Raw genomic sequence first — 23,342 nt, forward strand, 5'->3', positions numbered from 1 at the left:
ATCCCACTCCCCCCCTTCATCATCACCGCCTGTCATCATCCCCCTGTCATCATCCCACACCCCCCTTCATCATCACCGCCTGTCATCATCCCCCTGTCATCATTAGTGTTGAGCGGCATAGGCCATATTCGAATTCGCGAATATTCGCGAATATATGGACGAATATTTTTATTTTCGAACGTGCGAATATTCGCATGTGCGAAAATTAACATATGCGAAAATTTGCATGTACAAAAATTAACATGCGTGAAATTTCGCATATGCGAAAATTAACATTTGCAAATTTTCGGATATGCGAAAATTCGCACACCAGTCTCACACAGTAGTATTAGAGCCTTCTTACACCACATAAGCTGGAAGCAGAGAGGGATGATCACTGTGATGTGTACTGTGAAAAAAAAAAACTAAATAATAATAAAAAAAACCGAATATTCGTAATTACGAATATATAGCGCTATATTCGCGAATATTCGCGAATTTGCGAATATTCGATATTCGCGAATAAAATTCGAATTGCGAATATTCGCGAGCAACACTAGTCATCATCCCTCACCCCCTTCATCATCACCGCCTGTCATCATCCCCCTGTCATCATCCCACACCTCCCCTTCATCATCACCGCCTGTCATCATCCCCCTATCATCATCCCACACCCCCCCTTCATCATCACCGCCTGTCATCATCCCCCTGTCATCATCCCACACCTCCCCTTCATCATCACCGCCTGTCATCATCCCCCTATCATCATCCCACACCCCCCTTCATCATCACCCCCTGTCATCATCCCACAAACCCCCTTCATCATCACCCCCTGTCATCATCCCACACCCCCCTTCATCATCACCGCCTGTCATCATCCCACACACCCCCTTCATCATCACCCCCTGTCATCATCCCACACCCCCCTTCATCATCACCCCCTGTCATCATCCCACACCCCCCTTCATCATCACCGCCTGTCATCATCCCCAAGTCATTATCCCACCCCCCCCTTCATCATCACCATCTGTCATCATCCCACACACACCCTTCATCATCACCGCCTGTCATCATCCCCCTGTCATCATCCCACACCCCCCCTTCATCATCACCGCCTGTCATCATCCCCTGTCATCATCCCACACCCCCACTTCATCATCCCCATCTGTCATCATCCCACACCCCCCTTCATCATTACCGCCTGTCAATGTCACAGTGGTCTTCAACATGCGGACCTCCAGATGTTTCAAAACTACAACTCCCAGCATGCCCAGACAGCCATTGGCTGTCTGGGCATGCTGGGAGTTGTAGTTTTGAAACATCTGGAGGTCCGCAGGTTGAAGACCACTGTGGCCTTCGTAGTCATCCACACCCCCCACCCCCTTTAGTTTTGTACTCGAGTATATACGGTACCAATAGTTTACTTCCGAAAAGATCGATATAGCCCTGTGTTATAGGACCAGCGATCAGCCAACAAGGAAGGAAGTGCTCGTTCAATAACTGATCGCTGCGCATTGATTCGCTAAAATATCCTGGTTTGTCACCCGCACATCTTCCTGTGTAATAGGGGATGTGCTGCTGACGAATGATGGAAGCAAAAGGCCACACAAAAGATTCTGTGATAGTTTGGGGGCCCTTCCTGCATTGCCCTTAGATTGTGAGCGCCATTAAGGATTGATGATGTCTGTACAGTGCTGTGGATTATGTTGGTGCTATAGAAAGATAAGATACAACTCTGTATTTGTTTTTGAATGCTGCTTTGATAGAGTTGGTCTATCGGCAAGACAATAATTGGGGGTATTTCACGGTACAGGTTCCCTTGATATTTATTAGAGGACAGAAACAACACAAGTTGTCACATCTCTCTATTTTCTTCATCTCTAGCTAATCGTGCTATTGCCTTGTTTCCAGAACAGTACAATACCGTACTAGAATGCTTAAATCATTTCCATTGTATTATTACAAAGATAATGTCCTCTGTTAGATCTCATTAAGCAGATTTGTCTTTATTTATAGTTCTGTTCATGTACTGCTTGTTCTTGAGATCTCCATTAAAAGCTAACACGCTGTGAAATGTAATAATAGTTACCGCAGTGTAGAGGCGTGCTGCAGAGTTAAGTGCCATGTACAGAGAGAGAGTACATTTTATACCGCAACTAGCAAGGATGTCAGTCAGTTTGAGGATGCAGAAGACACTTTTCCAGGGGATGGTTGACATTTTGAGCAAATGTTATTATTTTCAAGTGGAAATGATCGCCATGGGCTATATCGATCTTTTCGGAAGTAACCTATTGGTACCGTATATACTCGAGTATAAGCCGAGTTTTTCAGCACGATCTTTCGTGCTGAAAACACCCCCCGTCGGCTTATACTCGAGTGAACTCTCCGCCCTCGGTGGTCTTCAACCTGCGGACCTTCAGATGTTTCAAAACTACAACTCCCAGCATGCTGGGAATTGTAGTTTTGAAACATCTGGAGGTCCGCAGGTTGAAGACCACTGCCCGGGCCTTTGTCATGCAGGTTGAAGACCACTGCCTGGGCCTTTGTCATCATCCTGGAACCAATTAATATTGTAACTTGAGGGACCACTGTATATGACTCTGCATGGAACCCAAGGGGAGAGCCCTACAGAATTAGCAGGTTGAAGACCACTGCGGCCTTCGTCATCATCCAGACCCCCCCCCACCCCCTTTAGTTTTGTACTCACCTCCCCTCGGCGGGAAGCAAGGGTGAGCTAGTCCGGGCCATCTGTGCTGCAGGGACCGTCCGGTGGGGAGGGATAGTCGTTCCGGGCTGTCCATCTTCACCGGGGGGGGGGGGTCTCTTCTCCGCGCCTGGCCTCGGAATAGTGACGTTGCCTTGACGACGACGCACAGGGACGTTCATGAGCAGCTCACCCTTGCTTCCCGCCGAGCGGAGGTGAGTACAAAACTAAAGGGGGTGGGGGGTCTGGATGATGACGAAGGCCGCAGTGGTCTTCAACCTGCTAATTCTGTAGGGCTCTCCCCTGGGGTTCCATGCAGAGTCATATACAGTGGTCCCTCAAGTTACAATATTAATTGGTTCCAGGGCGACCATTGTATGTTGAGACCATAACTCTATGGAAACCTGGTAATCGGTTCTAAAGGCACCAAAATGTCATCCAAAAATAGGAAAAAGTGAGAATTAAGGAAAAATAAGTAGATAACTAATATAGATAAAGCAAATCCTTACATATAAAAGTAAGAAAGAGCTGCTGGGAGCTGTAAATCACTGTCTATGTCAGTGTTTCCAAAGCAGGGAGCCTCCAGCTGTTGCAAAACTACAACTCCCAGCATGCCCGGACAGCCAAAGGCTGTCCGGGCATGCTGGGAGTTGTAGTTTTGCAACAGTTGGGGGCACCCTGCTTGGCAAACACTGGTCTATGCAGAGGACAGGAGCTTCTTCGGGGTCCTGTACAGTAACATGGAGTCGCCCTCACCTGGTGTCCAAAGGAGCAGGTAACCCTGGCACAGGTAAAGAGTACAGAACATGTAATACCTCCCTGTACTGTAGGAGGCGCTACCAGACATCAGTCAGTGCATGCACTTCAATAATACAGGTGTTTTATCAGTAAATTGCCCATTCTGATTGGTCACATCTTCCGGCCATTGACACTTTTCACAGTTCTGGACTGTCTGTAGCATTGTATGTTGAGTCTGGTTTCAACTTACAATGGTCCAGAAAAGACCATTGTATGTTGAAACTATTGTATGTTGAGGCCATTGTAACTTGAGGGATCACTGTAGGTCTACTAGTGTAGCATAGGATACTCTGGTGGTCCAGGCTCTAAATAAACTAGTCTTGCCACAAAGATCTAGGAGTCTCAAATATGCAGTACTGTATTGACCCTATGCATTGTGTGTTCAACAACATCTAAAATGACTGTCAAAATAAAAGGACCTTGTAGATGGGAGCCCTCAGAAATCATCACAGGTCTCAGAGAACTAAAGTTTGATAGTGGTTTCATGGATGCACATTTTAGCCTTTACTTACCTTTAAGACTATAGTTAAAGGGGTACTCCCTTGGAAAACTTTTTTTTTTTTTTTTTTTTAATCAACTGGTGCCAGAAAGTTAAACAGATTTGTAAATCACTTCTATTAAAAAATCTTAATCCTTCCAGTACTTTTTAGGGGCTGTATACTAAAGAGAAATCAAAAAGAGAAATGCATTTCCTCTGATGTCATGACCACAGTGCTCTCTGCTGACCTCTGCTGTCCATTTTAGAAACTGTCCAGAGCAGAAGAAAATCCCTATAGCAAACATATGCTGCTCTGGACAGTTCCTAAAATGGACAGCAGAGGTCAGCAGAGAGCACTGTGGTCATGACATCAGAGGAAATGCATTTCTTTTTTGGATTTCTCTTTAGTATACAGTCCCTAAAAAGTACTGGAAGGATTAAGATTTTTTAATAGAAATGATTTACAAATCTGTTTAACTTTCTGGCACCAGTTGATTAAAAAAAAAAAAAAAAGTTTTCCACGGGAGTACCCCTTTAAAATATTGCAAATCTCTGGCTTCAATAGAAAAAGTTCACCTTATATTACTCCTATTAGTAGCATTTGAGTGCACAGAAGGTTCTCGCCACAGATCTGCCATCAAAAATAGAAGTTCTCCAGCACAACAGGCTAAAATCAATCAAGCTTTAAAAAAAAAAAAAAAACTTTTACAAAATTAGACCTGACATGGCTGATAACGAGGAAACACCCTAACATGTTTGGAATGTGATGATGTTCTTTAGCCTGTTGTACTAAAAACTTATTTTTTAAATGGCTGGCATGTCTGGCTACAACCTCAAATCTTTTATGTGACTAAAAGGGGGTCAGGATAGTTGGCTTAGTACAAATCTCTGTACTTCCTCTTAAAAATCTGCAGTATTTCCTCTTGGATTATAATATCTTTGTGGAAAATCAATGATCTAAAAACAAATTTGTTTTAGAGGAACAGAGGGAAGAGAGATCAAAATAGTTGTAAAAGAAATATGATGGTGTTGCCCAATCAGATCACACCGCTGGATCCTCAAAGGTCTTTTTGTACATGGAAGCCTTAGTTCCTGTTGTAGGGATCTTCTTACATGTCCTGTGAACATATTTGGTTATGATTTCTCACAGGTTAATTTTTCCCGTGTAGGTAGAGACATAAAATGGCTTTTTATGCCTCAAAATATGTTGGGTTTACATCCTTTTCCCATTGAATTTACAATGAATTAAATAGGAAAAAGCATGAAAGTTAATGTATGGTTGTCTTACACACAAAAAGGCATATTTATAGCATGCAAGGACTTTATTGGCAAAACATATATAAAATGCATGAAAAAAAGCTCTAAAAAGGGCTCTCTAAAAATCAATTTGTGCATAAAAAGCAAAAAAGCTTATTAAGCTAAGGCTCATTTTGCTTATAAAACAAGCCTAATTTTGAGTCTTAAAATGTGCTCAAAAGTGTGCAATGTTTAAGCGGTACTCCGGAGGGAAAAAAAATGCAAATCCATTGACAGAAAGTTATACAGATATGTAAATTTCTTCTATATAAAAATCTAAATCCTTCCTTATCAGCTGCTGTGTGCTCCAGAGAAAGTTGTGTAGTTCTTTCCAGTCTGACTGCAGTGCTCTCTGCTGCCACCTCTGTCCTTGTAAAAAAAAAACTGTCCAGAGCAGGAGAGGTTTGCTATGGGGATTTGGTCATGCTCTGGACAGTTCCTGACATGGACAGAGGTGTCAGCAGAGAGCACTGTGGTCAGACTGGAAAGACTACCCAACTTCCTCTGTAGTATACAGCAGATGATAAGTACTGGAAGTATTACGATTTTTAAATAGAAGTGATTTGTAAATTTGTTTAAGTTTTAAAAAGGAAAAACTCTTCTTTTAACTTTTTTTAAGTAAATATAATGTGTGAAATTACAAAACTATGTGTATTCTGAATCTCTAAATCTATATTCTTATTTTCTTCTTACAGTAGCCCAATTAATGCAAAGAAAACCAGTATGGCCAGCAGTGGGGACAACTATGTTACCCTATGGAGAAACTATCTTATTCTTTGTTTTGGAGTGGCCAGACCAAGTATTATGAGTCCTGGTCACTTACGGGCATCTACACCAGAGATCATGGCGACAACTCCTGATGGCTCGGTCAGCTATGATAATAAGGTAGGGTGCAAAAAACATGCGATTCCCTTGCACATTATTAATAGGAGCCTGACCTTTAGCTTCCTTTTATAGTATTTCAATCACTAGAGGCAATGAAGGGTAAAGTAAAGGACTAAACCATTGATGAGTTTCACAGTCTTCCAGCAGCAGACTATCATCTTTCAATGTTCTGGTGGTGACTTCTTAGGTCAATCATAATGAATGATCCAGTGAAAAGGATAAAGTATTAGACTAGGAGATGGCATTGCACCCCATGAAGCTGCCTTTTCCTGGGGACAGGGACACACAGCTAACACATGATGTTACCAGTTGGGCATCACACTGATAAACCATAACATTAAAGCCACCTACCCAACATTGTGTAAATCCTCTTGTGCCATCAATTCAGCTCATACCTGATGAGACATGAACGTTACAAAACCTCTGTAGGCATCTGGCACCCTGACGTTAGCAACAGTACTAAACACGCCTGTTTGAACAACCATGGCTCCTCTCTGAGCCACAGGTACCACAAGGAGGGGGGTGCTAAGCATTGAAGCTTCCGTTGACTTTAAGGGAAGCTTCAGCGCTGAACCATGCTCAAAAGAAGTCACATGTCACGTCTCCATAGTGTGTTCCTCCTCTTCCATTAAAGTCAGTTGGATTGGGATTTTTGGGCAGTGACACTGTCCTGTTTTAGATGCAGCAACCAGCACATGTGTGGGTGGACAAGCAGGGTTCTATGCACTAAGGACAAGCAGGGCTATGTACACTGAGGACAAGCAGGGCTCTGTACACTGAGGACAAGCAGGGCTCTGTACACTGAGGCCAAGCAGGGCTCTGTACACTGAGGACAAGCGGGGCTCTGTACACTGAGGACAAGCAGGGCTCTGTACACTGAGGACAGGCAGGGCTCTGTACACTGAGGAAAAGCTGGGCTCTGTACACTGAGGACAAGCAGGGCTATGTACACTGAGAACAAGCAGGGCTCTGTACACTGAGGACAAGCAGGGCTCTGTACACTGAGGCCAAGCAGGGCTCTGTACACTGAGGAAAAGCTGGGCTCTGTACACTGAGGACAAGTTGGGCTCTGTACACTGAGGACAAGCGGGGCTCTGTACACCGAGGACAGAGGCCTGTGGAAAATGAAAGAAGCAATCTGATTGGTTGCTATGGGCAACTGCACCACTCTTCCTCTGCACAGGTTTTGATAAATCTCCGCCGATAACATTACTGAACATGGAATTCTAAAGGTTTTTCTTTCCTTTCCTAGATCATTGGAACCCCTTCTATTAGTGTCCTCCTCAAACAACTGGTTCCTCTTATGAGACTGGAGAGTATAGAGATCACAGAGTCCCTTGTGCTGGGTTTTGGGAGAACAAATGCATTGGTCTTCAGGTATGTTAGATGTTTGGGCTCTTTACAGTATATTTGGACTACAGAATATGATTTACCAATAGTCTGCAGGTAGATGAGAGCTGGATGAATGGAGCCAGTATATAGGCACGTAAATATCCATCACTCTATACTATAGAGGTGTCGGTATTGTTTACGGCATATGCTGCCTCTATATATCAGTGGTCTTCAACCTGCGGACCTCCAGATGTTGCAAAACTACAACTCCCAGCATGCCCGGACAGCCTTTGGCTGTCCGGGCATGCTGGGAGTTGTAGTTTTGCAACATCTGGAGGTCCGCAGGTTGGAGACCACTGCTATATATATAGCACATATTATTGTATTCAATGATGGACATTTATCAACGGGTTTAGTCAGGTTTTCTTTACTATAATTGTCGCAAAATTGTCGCAACTGCAACTACGTGTGTTTTCGTGCGACAATTTGTATGAAGAACAAGAAAAGCAAGAAAATTCAAACTTGCTCACAACAAGGTTAAAAATTGACTAAATTTACTCCAGCTCAAACATGGAGCAGAAAAAGCTACTACCAAAGTAAAAAAGGAAAAATTGCTTAAGTGAAAGAAAATTATCAACAGGCTGAAACCAGTTGATAAATACGTCGCACATAAGCAAAAAAAAAGTAAGGAAAAAATTACTAAAAAAAAGAATACATAAACGAACATTTATAAATGTCCCCATGTATGCATGACATTCCATTAGTTCATAAAGTCAGGGACTTGGTGCAAATACTTTAGTTTTATGCATTATTGGACTTTGGTAATACTGTCGTCAGATTCCATGCTGATGAAATAAATATGCGAAATATGTTTTTTTTTTTTTTTTTTTTTTTTAATACACAGGTTTACTGTGTATGTTGTTTTTCCCCTATTTGGATTTTTAATGACTCAGCTTTTTTTCACCAGACTTACTCATTTGGTGCACGTTTCTTAAAAATTGTGGTGCACCCATTAAAAAGTGTTTAGGCTAACCATTAATAGAAAAATTATAATTAAAAAAACAAAAAACACAGTAGTTCCCTACCTACACAATTTTGTTAGATTTTTTTTCTCACCATTTTAAGGTTTGTGAAACAAAAACTGCATTAGTTTTTTTTGTTTTTTCAATTACCTGTAGTGTTTTGAGAAAATCTTCTGACCATGCCCACTTTATCGGGCCTAAACTTGTCATTTGTGTTGTTGTTTGTGTTTCTTTCTGCAAAGTGTTGCGATTTTTGGCTATTTTTTTATCATCAGCCTAAGCTTTTTGATTGGGATATTGCACAGCCAATAATTTTTTTTTTTTTTATATCCAAGCCCAATAATAATCACAGTCCGTCCAGTTAAATAAATACATTGTTGACATACACAAAGCTTCGACAGAAGATATTTTCAATGTCTTTGTTTTGTAGCATTAAAAAATTATGGAAGCTTTTTTCCTGAAATTGGGTCCCCCTTCCCCTGTTCATGGTTTGTGTCTGGTATTACAGTGCATCTTCACTAAGGCTCAGCTGTAATACCACATACAGCCTGTGGACAGGCGTGGCATCATATTTAGAAGGAAGCCACCATTTTTTTACTCACCTTTTACATTTTTTTTATGTTTAAAGGAGTTCTCTAAGCTAAAACTTTTAACCCCCGCTGTGCCCGGGCTGTAAAACTATACATAATAAACTTTCACTTACCTGCCTACGATCCCCCGTTGTTCCGATATCGCCGTCCCGTTTTCCGGTCCCGGTCTCTTCCACTTCCTGCGGGTCGGTGACTTCACTCTGCGCTCAGCCTATCAGCGGCCGCAGCAATGTCCCGTCGCGGCCGCTGATAGGCTGAGCGCAGAGTGAAGTCACCGACCCGCAGGAAGAGGAAGCTGATAGGGACCGGAGCACGGGCGGCGATATCGGAACAACGGGCGATCGTAGGCAGGTAAGTGAAAGTTTATTATGTATAGTTTTACAGCCCGGGCACAGCGGGGGTTAAAAGATTTCAGTTGGAGAACTCCTTTAATGCCTGCCGTATATTGCTGCATATTTGCTGCTGTGTATTTTCCTATCCATTGAAGTCAGCGGGTAGCAAAATATGCAGCTGATTTTGCTACACATGGGCCCTCATTTACTCTTGTAAACCCAACATGTTTTGTCGGGTTGTGTGCCAGAAATTCTGTCTGTGCCAGAATTGAAAAAAACTGACAACTTTCCATTTTACTGAGAAAAAAAAAAGGGGCATGGCTACCAAAAGGGGGTGTGTCCCTGGACTTTTCACAAAAAAAAAAAACATATTTACTAAGGTTTTACTAAGGAAACCTTAGTAAATACAGTGGAAAAATATCTGTTGGGAAATAAAATCCACAAAGAAAATTACACAACACTCTTAATAAATCATGGCCAGTGACTTCAATGGGTAGGAAAATATGCAGAAGCACAATACAGTACATGTGACCCTAACCTTAAAGGGGTACTCCGGTGGAAAACTTTTTTTATTTATTTTTTTAACTGGTGCCAGAAAGTTAAACAGATTTGTAAATTACTTCTATTAAAAAATCGTAATCCTTATAGTACTTATCAGTTGCTGAATACTACAGAGGAAATGATTTTCTTTTTGGAACACAGAGCTCTCTGCTGACATCATGACCACAGTGCTCTCTACTGACACCTCTGTCCATTTTAAGAACTGGCCAGCAGGAGAAAATCCCCATAGAAAACATATGCTGCTCTGGACAGTTCCTAAAATGGACAGAGATGTCAGCAGAGAGCACTGTGGTCATGATGTCAGCAGAGAGCTCTGTGTTCCAAAAAGAAAATAATTTCCTCTGTAGTATTCAGCAGCTAATAAGTACTGGAAGGATTAAGATTTTTTAATAGAAGTCATTTACAAATCTGTTTAACTTTCTGGCACCAGTTGATTTTAAAAAGTTTTCCACCGGAGTACCCCTTTAAAGTAGAATTAAGAAACTGGTTTATATAAGTAATTGCCTGTTCTATGTTTGGTAAAAATGTTTTCCAGGGAACTTGTGGAAGAACTTCACCCTCTAATGAAAGAAGCCTTGGAACGGAGACCAGAGGTTAGTCAAGAGTCGAGACACACGTAGCTTAGTATTATTTTAGTATAGAAGCAAATGTATAGAAGACATAGATTAGGTTTGACTGCAGTCACTTCTAGTTTTTTTTTCCCTTGGAACGGTCCAGGAAGCTGAAATACCTACTACCTACTTCTCAACTGTATATCCAATAGTATATCCTATCTATGTTTGCTGAGGATGTGTTTCATGTACAGTCTAGATGAGTGTTTTCTGAACTGTGTGGCTACAGCTGTTGCAAAACTACAACTCCCAGCATGCCCGGACAGCCAACGGCTGGGAGTTCTACAGGGGGGGGCCATTTATATGGATAGACCTTAATAAAATGGGAATGGTTGGTGATATTAACTTCCTGTTTGTGGCACATTAGTATATGCGAGGGGGGAAACTTTTCAAGATGGGTGGTGACCATGACGGCCATTTTGAAGTCGGCCATTTTGAATCCAACTTTTGTTTTTTCAATAGGAAGAGGGTCATGTGACACATCAAACTTATTGGGAATTTCACAAGAAAAACAATGATGTAAATAACTCATGAAAGAATAAAGTTACGTTAAAACCAAGCACAAGTTTCTGACAAGGAGAAATGCTAGCACAGGCTTCCAGTATCCGTAGTTTCAGGTGCTGCACATCTCGTATCTTCACAGCATAGACAATTGCCTTCAGATGACCCCAAAGATAAAAGTCTAAGGGGTCCAGATCGGGAGACCCACTAACCAACATTGGATAGATCCCTCCAAGACTGTTGGAACACAAAAATTGATGGTATGGTGTGGTATATGGGGTACAAAGATAGTGGGGCCATTCTTCATCAATGGAAACCTCAAAGCCACTGGTTATGCGAAATTACTACATGATGATGTGTTTCCCTCTTTATGCACTGAAGCTGGCACGTTCCCTGAGTTTTTCCAGCAAGATGGTGACCACCACATTATGGGTGTCAGGTCCGAGCATTCCTAGATGAACAGTTTCCTGGAAAGTGGATTGGTCGTCATGGGCCAGTTCAATGGCCCCCAAAGTCTCCCAATCTGGGGTCATCAAAAAACAATTGTCTATGCTGTGAAGATACGAGATGTGCTGCACCTGAAACTACGGGTACAGGAAGCCTGTGCTAGGAAAAACTCAGGGAACGTGCCAGCTTCAGTGCATAAAGAGGGAAACACATCATCATGTAGCAATTCCACATATCCAGTGGCCTTGAGGTTTCCATTGATGAAGAACGGCCCCACTATCTTTGTACCCCATATACCACACCATACCATCAATTTTTGTGTTCCAACAGTCTTGGAGGGATCTATCCAATGTGGGTTAGTGGGTCTCCCGATCTGACCCCCTAAGGCTTTTATCTTTGGGGACATCTGAAGGCAATTGTCTATGCTGTGAAGATACGAGATGTGCAGCACCTGAAACTGCAGATACTGGAAGCCTGTGCTAGCATTTCTCCTGCGGTGTTGCTATCAGTGTGTGAAGAGTGGGAGAAGAGGGTTGCATTGACAATCCAACACAATGGGCAGCACATTGAACACATTTTATAAGTGGTCAGAAACTTGTAAATAACTCATGAAAGAATAAAGTTACGTTAAAACTAAGCACGTTTTTCTTGTGAAACCAACCAAGTTTTTCTTGTGAAATTCCCAATAAGTTTGATGTGTCACATGACCCTCTTCCTCTTGAAAAAATAAAAGTTGGATTCAAAATGGCCGACTTCAAAATGGCCGCCATGGTCACCACCCATCTTGAAAAGTTTCCCCCCCCCCTCACATATACTAATGTGCCACAAACAGGACGTTAATATCACCAACCATTCCCATTTTATTAAGGTGTATCCATATAAATGGCCCACCCTGTAGTTTTGCAACTGCTGGAGACACACAGTTTGGAATACACTGGTCTAGGTTTAACCTTTTTGCACACTACTATACTAGGACTACACAGTTAAAAATGGATTTCTAGGCCATTAAAGGGGTACTCCGCTGCTCAGCGTTTGGAGCAAACTGTTCCGAACACTGGAGCCGGCGCTGGGAGCTCATGATGTCATAGCCCCGCCCTCTCATGATGTCACGCCCCACCCTTTCAATGCAAGTCTATGGGGAATTTGCATTGAGGGGACAGGGCTATGAAATCACAAGCTCCTGGCTCCAGCATTCGGAACAGTTTGTTCCAAATGCTGAGTACCCCTTTAATTGTGGTCTTACCTCAGAATAAGTCATATCTGATTAGTGGGGGGGGTCCCACATGCAGCACTCCCTCCAATCAGCTGTTTCCCAAAGCTGCGACACCTGTATATATAGTAGATGGAGCCATAGGCAGGCAGCTTAGTACAGTGTGTGGTGGCTGTGCCTAGTTACTGCAGTAACCCAGCACGACTACTACACAATTTACAGAGCTGTCTGCTGCTGTCTCTTTTTAGGGCTCATTCACACCACATAATCGGGCACCCAGGAATTTCCACAGTTGATTGTCCACCATGGAAATACTGCCGTGTGAGAGCAACTGGAGGCTGCCGCTCCGTATTTCCAAGAAGAATTCTGCTCGGAAAAAAAACCTAGTCTGAATGGGCCCTTATTTTATATGTAGGCACCACGGCTCTGGCAAGCAACTTGATCGGTGGAGGCGCCGGGTCTCAATCAACCACTGAACAGATATCGAAAGCCTATCCTGAGGATAGACCATCAATATAAAAATAAAAAATAAAAAATGGTCAGAGAAAAACCTTTTACCAGTGTCAGATTAGGGTGACACTGCTCTATAAACAGCAATTCAAGCTGGAAAAATGGTGCTTGAACAATATTGGGGGAGATTTATCAAAACCTGTGCAGAGGAAAAGCTGCTGAGTTGCCCATAGCAACCAATCAGATCACTTCTTACATTTTGCTGAGGCCTTTTCAAAAATGAAAGAAGCGATCTGATTGGTTGCAATGGGCCACTCAGCAACTTTTCCTCTCCACAGGTTTTGATAAATCTCCCCCATAGAGTTTGTGTTGTAGCCAACCCAAATCCCAACAGCACTCTTTTACATCAATATCTAGATGGGACACTTGTCTGACTAAAGTTGTGTTGTCAGTGGAACGTCCTCTCTAAATTTCAAACCACTGAGTACGAGAACAGTGATTTCCCTTCCCCTGTGTTATCCAACAGGTAGAACAATGTAGTTACATAACCCAGTACACTCGATTGTTTTGGCTATATGAAGATTTGACCAATTCTCATTTGCCTGGTAGAACAAGAAGCGGAGAGAGCGGCGGGACCTGCTGAGGTTACAGCTGTTACGGATATTTGAATTACTGGCGGACGCTGGTGTTATAAGTGACAAGTATGTGATAGCATCTTTATCCTAAATCTATAGGAAGCCTTTCCCTCTGCATACAGTGTTTTCTTTAATGTGTTTTTCTTGTTTATTAAAGCACTAATGGTGCCTTAGAAAGAGACACCTTAGCTCTTGGGGCATTGTTTTTGGAGTATGTGGACCTTACTCGGATGCTTCTGGAAGCTGAAAATGACAAGGAGGTGGAGATTCTTAAAGACATTCGAGCTCACTTCAGTGCCATGATCGCCAATCTGATCCAGTGTGTGCCAGGTATGGCTGTGGCTTGGAGGGTGATGTTATTCATGGTTGACTTCATTCTGTTCTACAATGAATTATCCTTTTGGGTTTAATGGGTTCCATTGTTTGGGATAAGCTTTTTCTCAATTCAGAAATATGTAATTTGAAGCGAAATTTGTTCCTGTGCATTTAAAATAAAAATAAAATAACTGTTCAAATAATATAGTATTGTTTTGTGTCTACAACTGCTATACAGAGCTATGTGTCACTATGGTAACAGACTACAGATAAACCCTGTGTAGTCTGATATTGCTGTGACCCTTCTATAAGTCCCTTACATCTTAAAGGGGTATTCCAGGAAAAAAATATATTTTTAAACAGATTTGTAAATTACTTCTATTAAAAAATCTTAATTCTTCAAATAATTATCAGCTGCTTATCAGCTGCTGTCTGGCAACAGTGTTCTCTGCTGACATCTCTGCTTGTCTCAGGAATTGCAGAAGAGGTTTGCAAATGGGGATTTGCTTCGGCTCTGGACAGTTCCCGAGACAGGTGTCATCAGAGAGCACGTAGACAGAAAATAAAAACTCAACTTCAGCAGCTCATAAGTACTGAAAGAATTAAGATTTTTTAATAGAAGTAATCTACAAATCTGTTTAACTTTCATGAGCCAGTTGATTTCTAAAAAAAAATTTTTCCTGGATAACCCCTTTAAAGGAAACCGTGCACCGATGTTATGCTGCCCTTGCAGCATAACATAAGGCAGTGTTTCCCAACCAATGTGACTCCAGCTGTTGCAAAACTACAACTCCCAGCATGCCCGGACAGCCTTTGGCTGATTGGAAACTCTTACATAGGGACAGACACATTGGCCCTCATTTACAAAGCTAAAACCGACTACTTTTTGTTTGGTTATTTTGGCGCATAGTGTCTGCGCCAGTGTGCGGTAGGTAAATCCGACAAACCCGACATTGCATTGTGAAAGGCCAAAAAAGGAGTGTGGTCTGTTGCAAAGGGGGGGTGATTTGCCCAAAAGGGGCGTGGTTTCACAGCCCGACCTATTTACTATTGAATTTACAGAAAATCCTGTGAATAAATGGCTGGAAAAAGCTGGTCAGAAAATGCTCCCGACTTGTAAATCTGTAAATCCCCATAGTAAATAGAAAGGAATCCTACAAGTCAGAAACAACATTTCACACTAATAAAAACCCGACACTCTTAGTAAATGAGGCCCAATGTTTCTAACAGTCAGTCCCCAACACTGCAAAGTTGTGCACAAAATAACAGAAGATTAGAAAAAAGAAATAAATTGTAATAATAATAATAATTGGTTCACTTTTGTTTTTTTTATAGTTCACCACCGGAGATTTTTGTTCCCGCAGCAAAGTTTGCGGCACCATCTCTTTATTCTGTTCAGCCAGTGGGCCGGGCCCTTCAGCATTATGTTCACTCCTCTGGACCGCTACAGCGATCGCAATCATCAGATCACAAGATACCAATACTGTGCGCTAAAGGTGAACTGGACACTGCATCCTTTTTATATCGTTACTATCTCTGGTGAAAAACTTTTTTTTTAAACCAACTGGTGCCAGAAAGTTAAACAGATTTGTAAATTACTTCTATTAAAAAAATCGTAATTCTTCCTGTACTTATTAGCTGCTGAATACTACAGCGGAAATTATTTTCTTTTTGAAACACAGAGCTTTCTGCTGACATCACGAGCACAGTGCTCTCTGCTGACATCTCTGTCCATTTTAGGAACTGTCCAGAACAGCATATGTTTGCTATGGGGATTTCCTTTTACTCTGGACAATTCCCAAAATGGACAGAGATGTCAGCAGAGAGCACTGTGCTCGTGATGTCAGCAGACAGCTCTGTGTTTCAAATGGAAAAGAATTTCCACTGTAGTGTTCAGCAGCTAATAAGTACAGGAAGGATTAAGATTTTTTAATAGAAGTAATTCACAAATCTGTTTAACTTTCTGGCACCAGTTGACTTTAAAAAAAATAGTTTTTCCCTGGAGTTCCCCTTTAAGTTTCTTGATACTGTTGTTTAAGTGTGAAGTCTGTCATTCGGTACAACTGTTTATAATGTATTATCAGGATTTTTTTTTCTTTTTTTAATAGTGGCATAACCAAGAAAAGTTTTAATCACCTTTATGTTATCGGGCCAAGTGTCCAAAAACTGTATTCCTAAACTAGCAGTGTCCTGAACTGTCAGCAGTAAACCCTCCCTTGTGTTCTTGAGTGATGTCTGTAGCCATTCCCCAAAACAAGGGATTTCACCTAATTGTCTGTAAGCTTTTCAGATGTTAGTACCTTTGGGGGGGGGGGCGCCAAGCCAATAAAGACAACACACACAGTTCTATGGTGGGTGGGAATATATCATCTGAAATTCCAATATTTCTTTATTTATATAGTAAACATTTTACCCAATGGAAGGATGCTTTTATGGACAAAACTGCTGACACACTATGGCCGACATTTATCATTATCTTTAGACTGTTTTTTGTTTCGAGAAAAGGCGCAAAAAAGCTGCAAGCAGGGTTTATTTGCGCCTATTTTTTGCCTTTTGGTTTACACATTTCTGCTGATTTTGAGTTGCAATCCACTGATTTTGGCAATAGACATGATATGGACGGTTTTAGGAACTGCACCTTTTTGTGAAAAGGCACAAAAAAGGCACAAAGCCACTGAAAAGTCTCTAAAACTACACCAGCCCAGACTTAGCTTAGCTTTTTGGTGTATGTGAAGAGAGAAATTTCAGAAAATGTGACCTGCACAAAATTTATCAAATGCTCTGCGACATTTAGTAAATTTGGTGTTCCTACACATTATCCGTACACAAAAAAAAGGTGTAGAAAAATGCTTCACTTACACCTACAAAGATAAATGCCGGCCTATGGGTCTATTCACACGGCAGAATTTTTGCTTGCGGAATTCGGCCTCAAACTAAAGCACTTAGACTTGGGATTTTCCAAAGATTCAGAAGTGTGAATGGGAGCGCGGAATCCCATAGAAGTCTATGGCCCACATTTATCATTGTATGTGTAAGTGAAGCATTTTTTTCACCTTTTTTGTGTGCTGGTAATGTGTAGGATCACCAAATTTAATAAATGTTCACAGAGAATTTGATAAATTTTGTGAAATTTTCTGAAATTTCTCTCTTCACATACACCAAAAAGCTATGCCAGGTCTGGGCTGGTGTAGTTTTAGAGACTTTTCAGTGACTTTGCGCCTTTTTTGCGCCTTTTTACAAAAAGGCGCAGTTCATAAATCCCTTCTATATCATGGGCATCAGTGGATTGCAACTCAAAATCAGTGGATTGCAACTCAAAATCAGTGGATTGCAACTCAAAATCAGCAGAAATGTGTAAACAAAAAGGCGCAAAAAAGGCACAAATAAACCCTGCTTGCTCCTTTTTGTGCCTTTTGTAGACACAAAAAAACTGTCTAAAGACAATGATAAATGTCGGCCTATGGTTTTTAATTTGAGGGTTAATCTCTAAACAGGGTTATATTGATATTCCTTTTTACAAATTGAATAATAAGTTATAATAATAAACAGGGACCAGCATTTTATTATAGAAAAAAAAAATACTCTGGTGTAAGGTGTTCCAAATGTATTAAGAGGCACAGGCCTTCGACTGTTCATGTGCCACTCATTGAAATCTACGCCAGCTACCAGCTGGTATAGATTGATGCAATTATTGGCACAAATTAGGGAAAATGTCAGGCTATGGGAGGTCGTGTCCTCCCATTACATCCACCCACTTTCATAGAAAATGCCAAAACATGACACCCTGTTCCCCACAGAAAACTGGCATAGCAACATTAATAAATTCCCTCCCAAAGTCCCATAAGTTGGTATCCAGTTTACTAGTCTAATACAAGCTGACTTTGTCTTGTTTCTATGTATCGGGCCAGGCCATGTCCGCAGTTCTTTGCTGTGGTCCAGTTTTTGACAACGTGGGCTTGTCTCCAGATGGATATCTTTACAAATGGTTGGACAACATCCTGGCCTGTCAGGACATGAGGGTAAGTATTGATGCTGGCAAAATACTGTTGTACTCCATACAAAAGATAATTGTAAGAATTGATATCCAGAACCCCCCTTACTATTATCTCTATATATTAATATATAAAAGTCTGAGGTCATTTCCTTTTGTATAGTCATACATTAGTCATACATTGCAGTGCCGTTGCTGAAATAACATGCTGACTGTTTCCATGCCGTCATGTCCCTAGGTTCACCAGCTTGGCTGTGAAGTGGTCGTGTTGTTGCTGGAACTTAATCCTGACCAGACTAATCTTTTTAACTGGGCCATCGATCGCTGCTACACTGGATCCTACCAGCTGGCTTCTGGCTGTTTTAAGGCTATTGCAACTGTTTGTGGAAACAGGTATTACAGTGGATATTATGTATTTTATTTATACTAAAAAAAACTTTTATAAGAAAAAACTAATAAAAAACAAAGGCAACAATGGACAGGACCTTTCCCATTCACATGAATGGGAAGGTGTTGGGTATGCTCTGTGTCCTTTAAAGAGGTCATTCTACGGGGAGGGGGAGGCTGAGCTCTGATCTTCAGCTATCGTGTGTACTTCTGTTATCTATACACTGGTTTTATCTTGCTCTGTAATGCTGTACTGATCACTTTCCTCCTCCTTATCATTTTACAGATCAGAAAGCCTCAGCTTAGTTTTGAGCCTAGTGGTTACTTACTACCTCCTTTGGGCAAGGGTGGCAAATGCACAGTACTCGCCGAAAAGAGGCAGTAAGTGAAATCTCTCCCCTCGCGAGAGATCTTTTACAAAGGGAGTTATATCCATATTTATACAGAGGGCTTTTACTATGAGGATGCCCCAGGCCAGCTCATTTGCAAAAAAAGAAAAACAGCCATAACAGAAGAACGGGGCCACGAATCGCAAGATGGTAAAGACCAATGTCATCAGTGTCACTCGCATTACAAGCCTGAACAAACATGTCAGTGTGGGTGATGCTGATGACAGATTCCCTTTAAGGCCAAAACAGGTTGCATCATTAAAGGGTTAAGCTTCCACATTCTTCCCATGAAATGCTGATAACATTTTACTGCTGTAGATGCTGCTACAGGTAACACTGAAAGTGTTTGTCAGGATTTCGCACCAGCATCAGTACTGGATGTTTAAATGCTACGTCTGCTTAATGTATACTTTAGCAGCTTATCTGTGAAAAGTCACCCACATGCCGCCCCCATCTATGCCCATCTAAATCATGCCTTATGACATACGTCATTCTGCCAATAGCTGCCATATTTCTTTTTTGCTTTAAGTGGTTGTTAGTGAAACTGTCCACTGCATTTGCTAGTTGTATCTCATAGATTTTCCCAGCCATATGCACCAGCTGGGATAATGATAGGTATTTTGGAGCTCTCAGAGGGTATTGTTTTCCTTGAGGATTTCCCCAATATGGGGTCTTATGTGGTATTGTATCCAGAAGACAAACAAATCAGTCATTGTCTTTCTCAATGTTCATGTGCCATATACATCCCAAACTCCCCTGATCTTTACAGCAGACATATCTTAGCCCTCTACCACCTGAAGAAGGTCAAAAAGAGTGTCATATTGACTTCCATTTGTTTGGGGGGGTTTTGCTGAAAGGAATAGGACAGACCTTTGTGCTGTTCCATAGATCAGGTTCCAGTGAAAATAAATATATTGCACATTTTTGGCATCCCTTATAGCTATGGAGGTATACAATACATTGGGTAATCCTACACCAGACAAAGGCTCATCCTAGACGCTGTTAGATAGACAAAGGTGTAACTTGTTGGTAAGAAGGGGAAAATTAAAGGGGTACTTACGTGGAATTTTTTTTTAAATCAACTGGTTCCAGAAAGTTAAACAGATTTGTAAATTACTTCTATTTAAAAATCTTAATCCTTTCAGTACTTATCAGCTGCCGTATGCTTTTTGAATATCTTTTCTGTCTGACCACAGTGCTCTCTGCTGACACCTCTGTCCACGTCAGGAACTGTCCAGAACAAGAGAGGTTTGCTATGGGGTTTTGCCCCTGTTTTGAAAAGTTCCTGACATGGACAGAGGTGTCAGCAGAGAGCTCTGTGGTAAGACTGAAAATTTTTTTTTTTTTTAAAAGAAAAGAACTTTTTTTTAAAAGAAAAGAACTTCCATGGTGGTATAAAGCAGCTGATAAATTCTGGGAGGATTAAGATTTAAAAATAGAAATAATTTACAAATCTGTTAAACATTCTGGCACCAGATGATTTTAAAAAAATAATCCATCGGAGTACCCCTTAAAGCCTTGTGGAAACAGCACCCACTTATATTCCCTATGTCTCCTATGTTTCCTATGTCCTTTTAGGGACTGTCAGAAGTTGTCAAAGTGCAAAGTATAGTTTTAAACTAAAAAAAACTAACTTTGTCCTGTCAACTCAAATTCCAACCAGTAACACAAAGCTTCCCATATAAAATGTGACTCTGTAGTATGCGGATGGTGTTCGATAGACGTTTTGTGTCTCCATATAACTAATTACTATTCACAAAGCATCGGTAACTTTACAGGACTTATTGTTCCTGAAGAGAAAATGCACTTAAAAATGTCCTTTTCAACTTGACCTCTTTTTTCTTTCCATCTATGCATGTGCTGATGAGGCCGGGCAGATTGTTCTAGAACAGGGTCAGGTTACCATTTGGGAACCTGATTATTTCGATTTCCCAGTGACTGAGCATTCCGGAGAGTCACAGGGAAGCTTAATCTGCCTCAGCTGACTCCTCCTTATCACCGGCTTCTAAAAGGCAGCTTGGAGAGCTATTAATATGCTGGTCAAATAATATTATTCCTTGCCGTAAAAATTCTCATGCAAGCACAAATAACGTAATCTCAGGAGCCTCCGAAATATAGTTCTCACAATAGGTCCATGTGCTGCACATACTGGTTCCAATCTACAGGTGTCGAGATTTTTGGTTAGCACAGGTTATCTTTGTTTTATGCCCTAAAATATTTCCTTCCCATTGTGAAGAATCCATAATATGGTAAACACCAGCGAGCATAATGGGGCCCTTCGGGTTCTATTGTGGTGCCTGTCATTTTGCACTGTACGGTGCAGTATTTCTTCTGTCAAATATGAAGGATTTAGCAAAGGAGACTTCCAGTGCTGAGGTATACAGAACCTAAGGTTCATGTTACACAAAAAGAACTGTCCCAATCTGACAGCTGCTCACTTATTCTTACCATTTGGGGTCTGTTCCATAAAGGGATTTTCATGGGAACATATTTTCACGGATAGAGGATATATCATGCACTCATGCGCATTGGTGTAGAAGGATATCATCTGGATCCTGATGAATGGAGGGTAAATATTACTATTCTTATTTGCCAATTACAAAAAAAAAGGTACCGTATATAATATCCTAATTTTACCATTTGCCTTAATTTACTAAAACATAACTTTATTTATATCATTTGTAGGCAAAAAAACTAAAAACACAGCAGGGGTCCTGCGGTATATCATTATATAGTCATAAATATAATTTTAATTGGTTCATCGTGAGAAGTTTTATTGCGTAAATGGTGTTTGTGTAAAATGACCTCCTCAGAGTCCTTTACTGAACATACTGGTATAGATTAAAACAACCATGAGTGCCCTTAAAACATGTATCACAGCTAAACATGCCATTAGCCCCTGAGGACACCACATGTTTATCAGTAAAACATGTTGGGGGGAATTGTTCAATAGGGTGTAGCTTCAGGAGCATGGAGTCACTATACAGTACACCATTCTTATGACTTATGATTTCACTGCCAACAACACAAAATACAGAGCTAAGAATATAGATATACAGTGGATATAAAAAGTCTACATACCATTTTAAAATGCCAGGTTCTTGTGATGTTAAAAATAACATAAAGACAAATCATGTTAAAACGTTTTAACCTTTTATGTGACCGTTCTCTGGCTGATCCATTCCAATACGTTAATCTTCGTCTGGTTAAGCCATGCTTTTGTGGATTTGGATGTGTGCTTTGGGTCGTGCTGAAAGGTGAACTTTCTCTTCAATGTCAACGAAGGCCTGAAACTTTTTGTGTTGGTATATCAGCCCCATGCCCCCTCAGTGCAAGTCTATGTATGGGAGGGGGCGTGGGGCTGAAAAACAGGGGTGCTGTAGGAGAGATCACGGGGGTCCCCATCGGCGGGATCCATGCGATCTAACACCTTATCCCCTAAGATGTGTAACGCCAGAGTAACCCTTTAAGGTTAGTCTTATGCAGTGGAGTGAAATTTCAGAAAATGTGACCTGCACAAAATATATCAAATGTTCTGTGACCATTTAATACATCTGGTGCTCGTACACATTAACACCACACAAAAAAAAGGTGTAGAAAAATGTTTCACATACACTACAATGATAAATGTCCCCTTATGATTCTATGTAGAAGTATTTTATGATGTGACCATGAGCTTTAGAGAACCCTACAAAAATCTTGTTATGCCCTTTATTTGCCATAATTGTTTAGATCATTACGAAATACCTAAGTGAATAATAAAAAAAGTAAGATTATACAAAAAAATGCATGACTGCTTAACAAGGTGGGGTACTTGGATGAGGTTAGATAGCAGACCTTAAAAATCTTGTTTCTAAAAAGTATTTTTGTGTACAGACGTATAACTCCCCTGCGGTTTGTTCAAACCACAAAGAAACTGTTGACTTTATTTTCACATGTGGTGTTCAAGGTCTCCCGCAAAGTAAACTGAAATAAAAAATCTCAGAAAAACAAAACAAAAAACAATAGTGATGTTGACTACACATTAATGAGTAAAGGTGGTCATAAAAGCCCATATGTATCCCTGATTTTATTCTTTTTCACTTAACGTAATATTCAGCAACATATTTAGTCACAATCTGGACAGTTTGCTCATTGTAAATTAAATCTGAATAATCTTTAACAGGAATTTGTCATCTGAAAATGTCCTATTGTTTAAATCAGGGTTTTTATTTTATTTTTTGTTTTTTTTTTCCATATTCCATCCTGGCCACTAGGTCTAAAACTAAGCTGAGACTTCCTGTTACGTACAAATCATTTTCCATTAATTACTTTCTTCTAAGCATAGACAGGCGTACAGTAAAAGGTGATATCAGTATACAGATAACACTGGATCCCCCACCATTCACAGAATAGCTCAGCATCCCCCTTCCTGTAGAATGACCTCTGA

The 23,342-nt window shown here is 41.0% G+C and overlaps 1 protein-coding gene across 7 annotated transcripts in view; it reads left to right on the forward strand.

Moving 5' to 3' along the window:
- Positions 1-23,342, forward strand: part of FRY (FRY microtubule binding protein) — a 526,666-nt gene that overhangs the window by 381,922 nt on the left and 121,402 nt on the right. For all 7 annotated transcript variants that reach the window (XM_056561876.1, XM_056561877.1, XM_056561878.1 and 4 more), the window contains 8 exons: positions 5,951-6,140; positions 7,393-7,517; positions 10,513-10,570; positions 13,806-13,897; positions 13,989-14,161; positions 15,482-15,642; positions 18,055-18,165; positions 18,376-18,530. In XM_056561876.1, coding sequence (XP_056417851.1) covers positions 5,951-6,140; positions 7,393-7,517; positions 10,513-10,570; positions 13,806-13,897; positions 13,989-14,161; positions 15,482-15,642; positions 18,055-18,165; positions 18,376-18,530 — 1,065 coding nt within the window. The remainder of the gene's footprint in view (positions 1-5,950; positions 6,141-7,392; positions 7,518-10,512; positions 10,571-13,805; positions 13,898-13,988; positions 14,162-15,481; positions 15,643-18,054; positions 18,166-18,375; positions 18,531-23,342) is intronic.

Source organism: Hyla sarda, chromosome 2, assembly GCF_029499605.1.
Source record: "Hyla sarda isolate aHylSar1 chromosome 2, aHylSar1.hap1, whole genome shotgun sequence".
Taxonomy (NCBI): Eukaryota; Metazoa; Chordata; class Amphibia; order Anura; family Hylidae; genus Hyla; species Hyla sarda.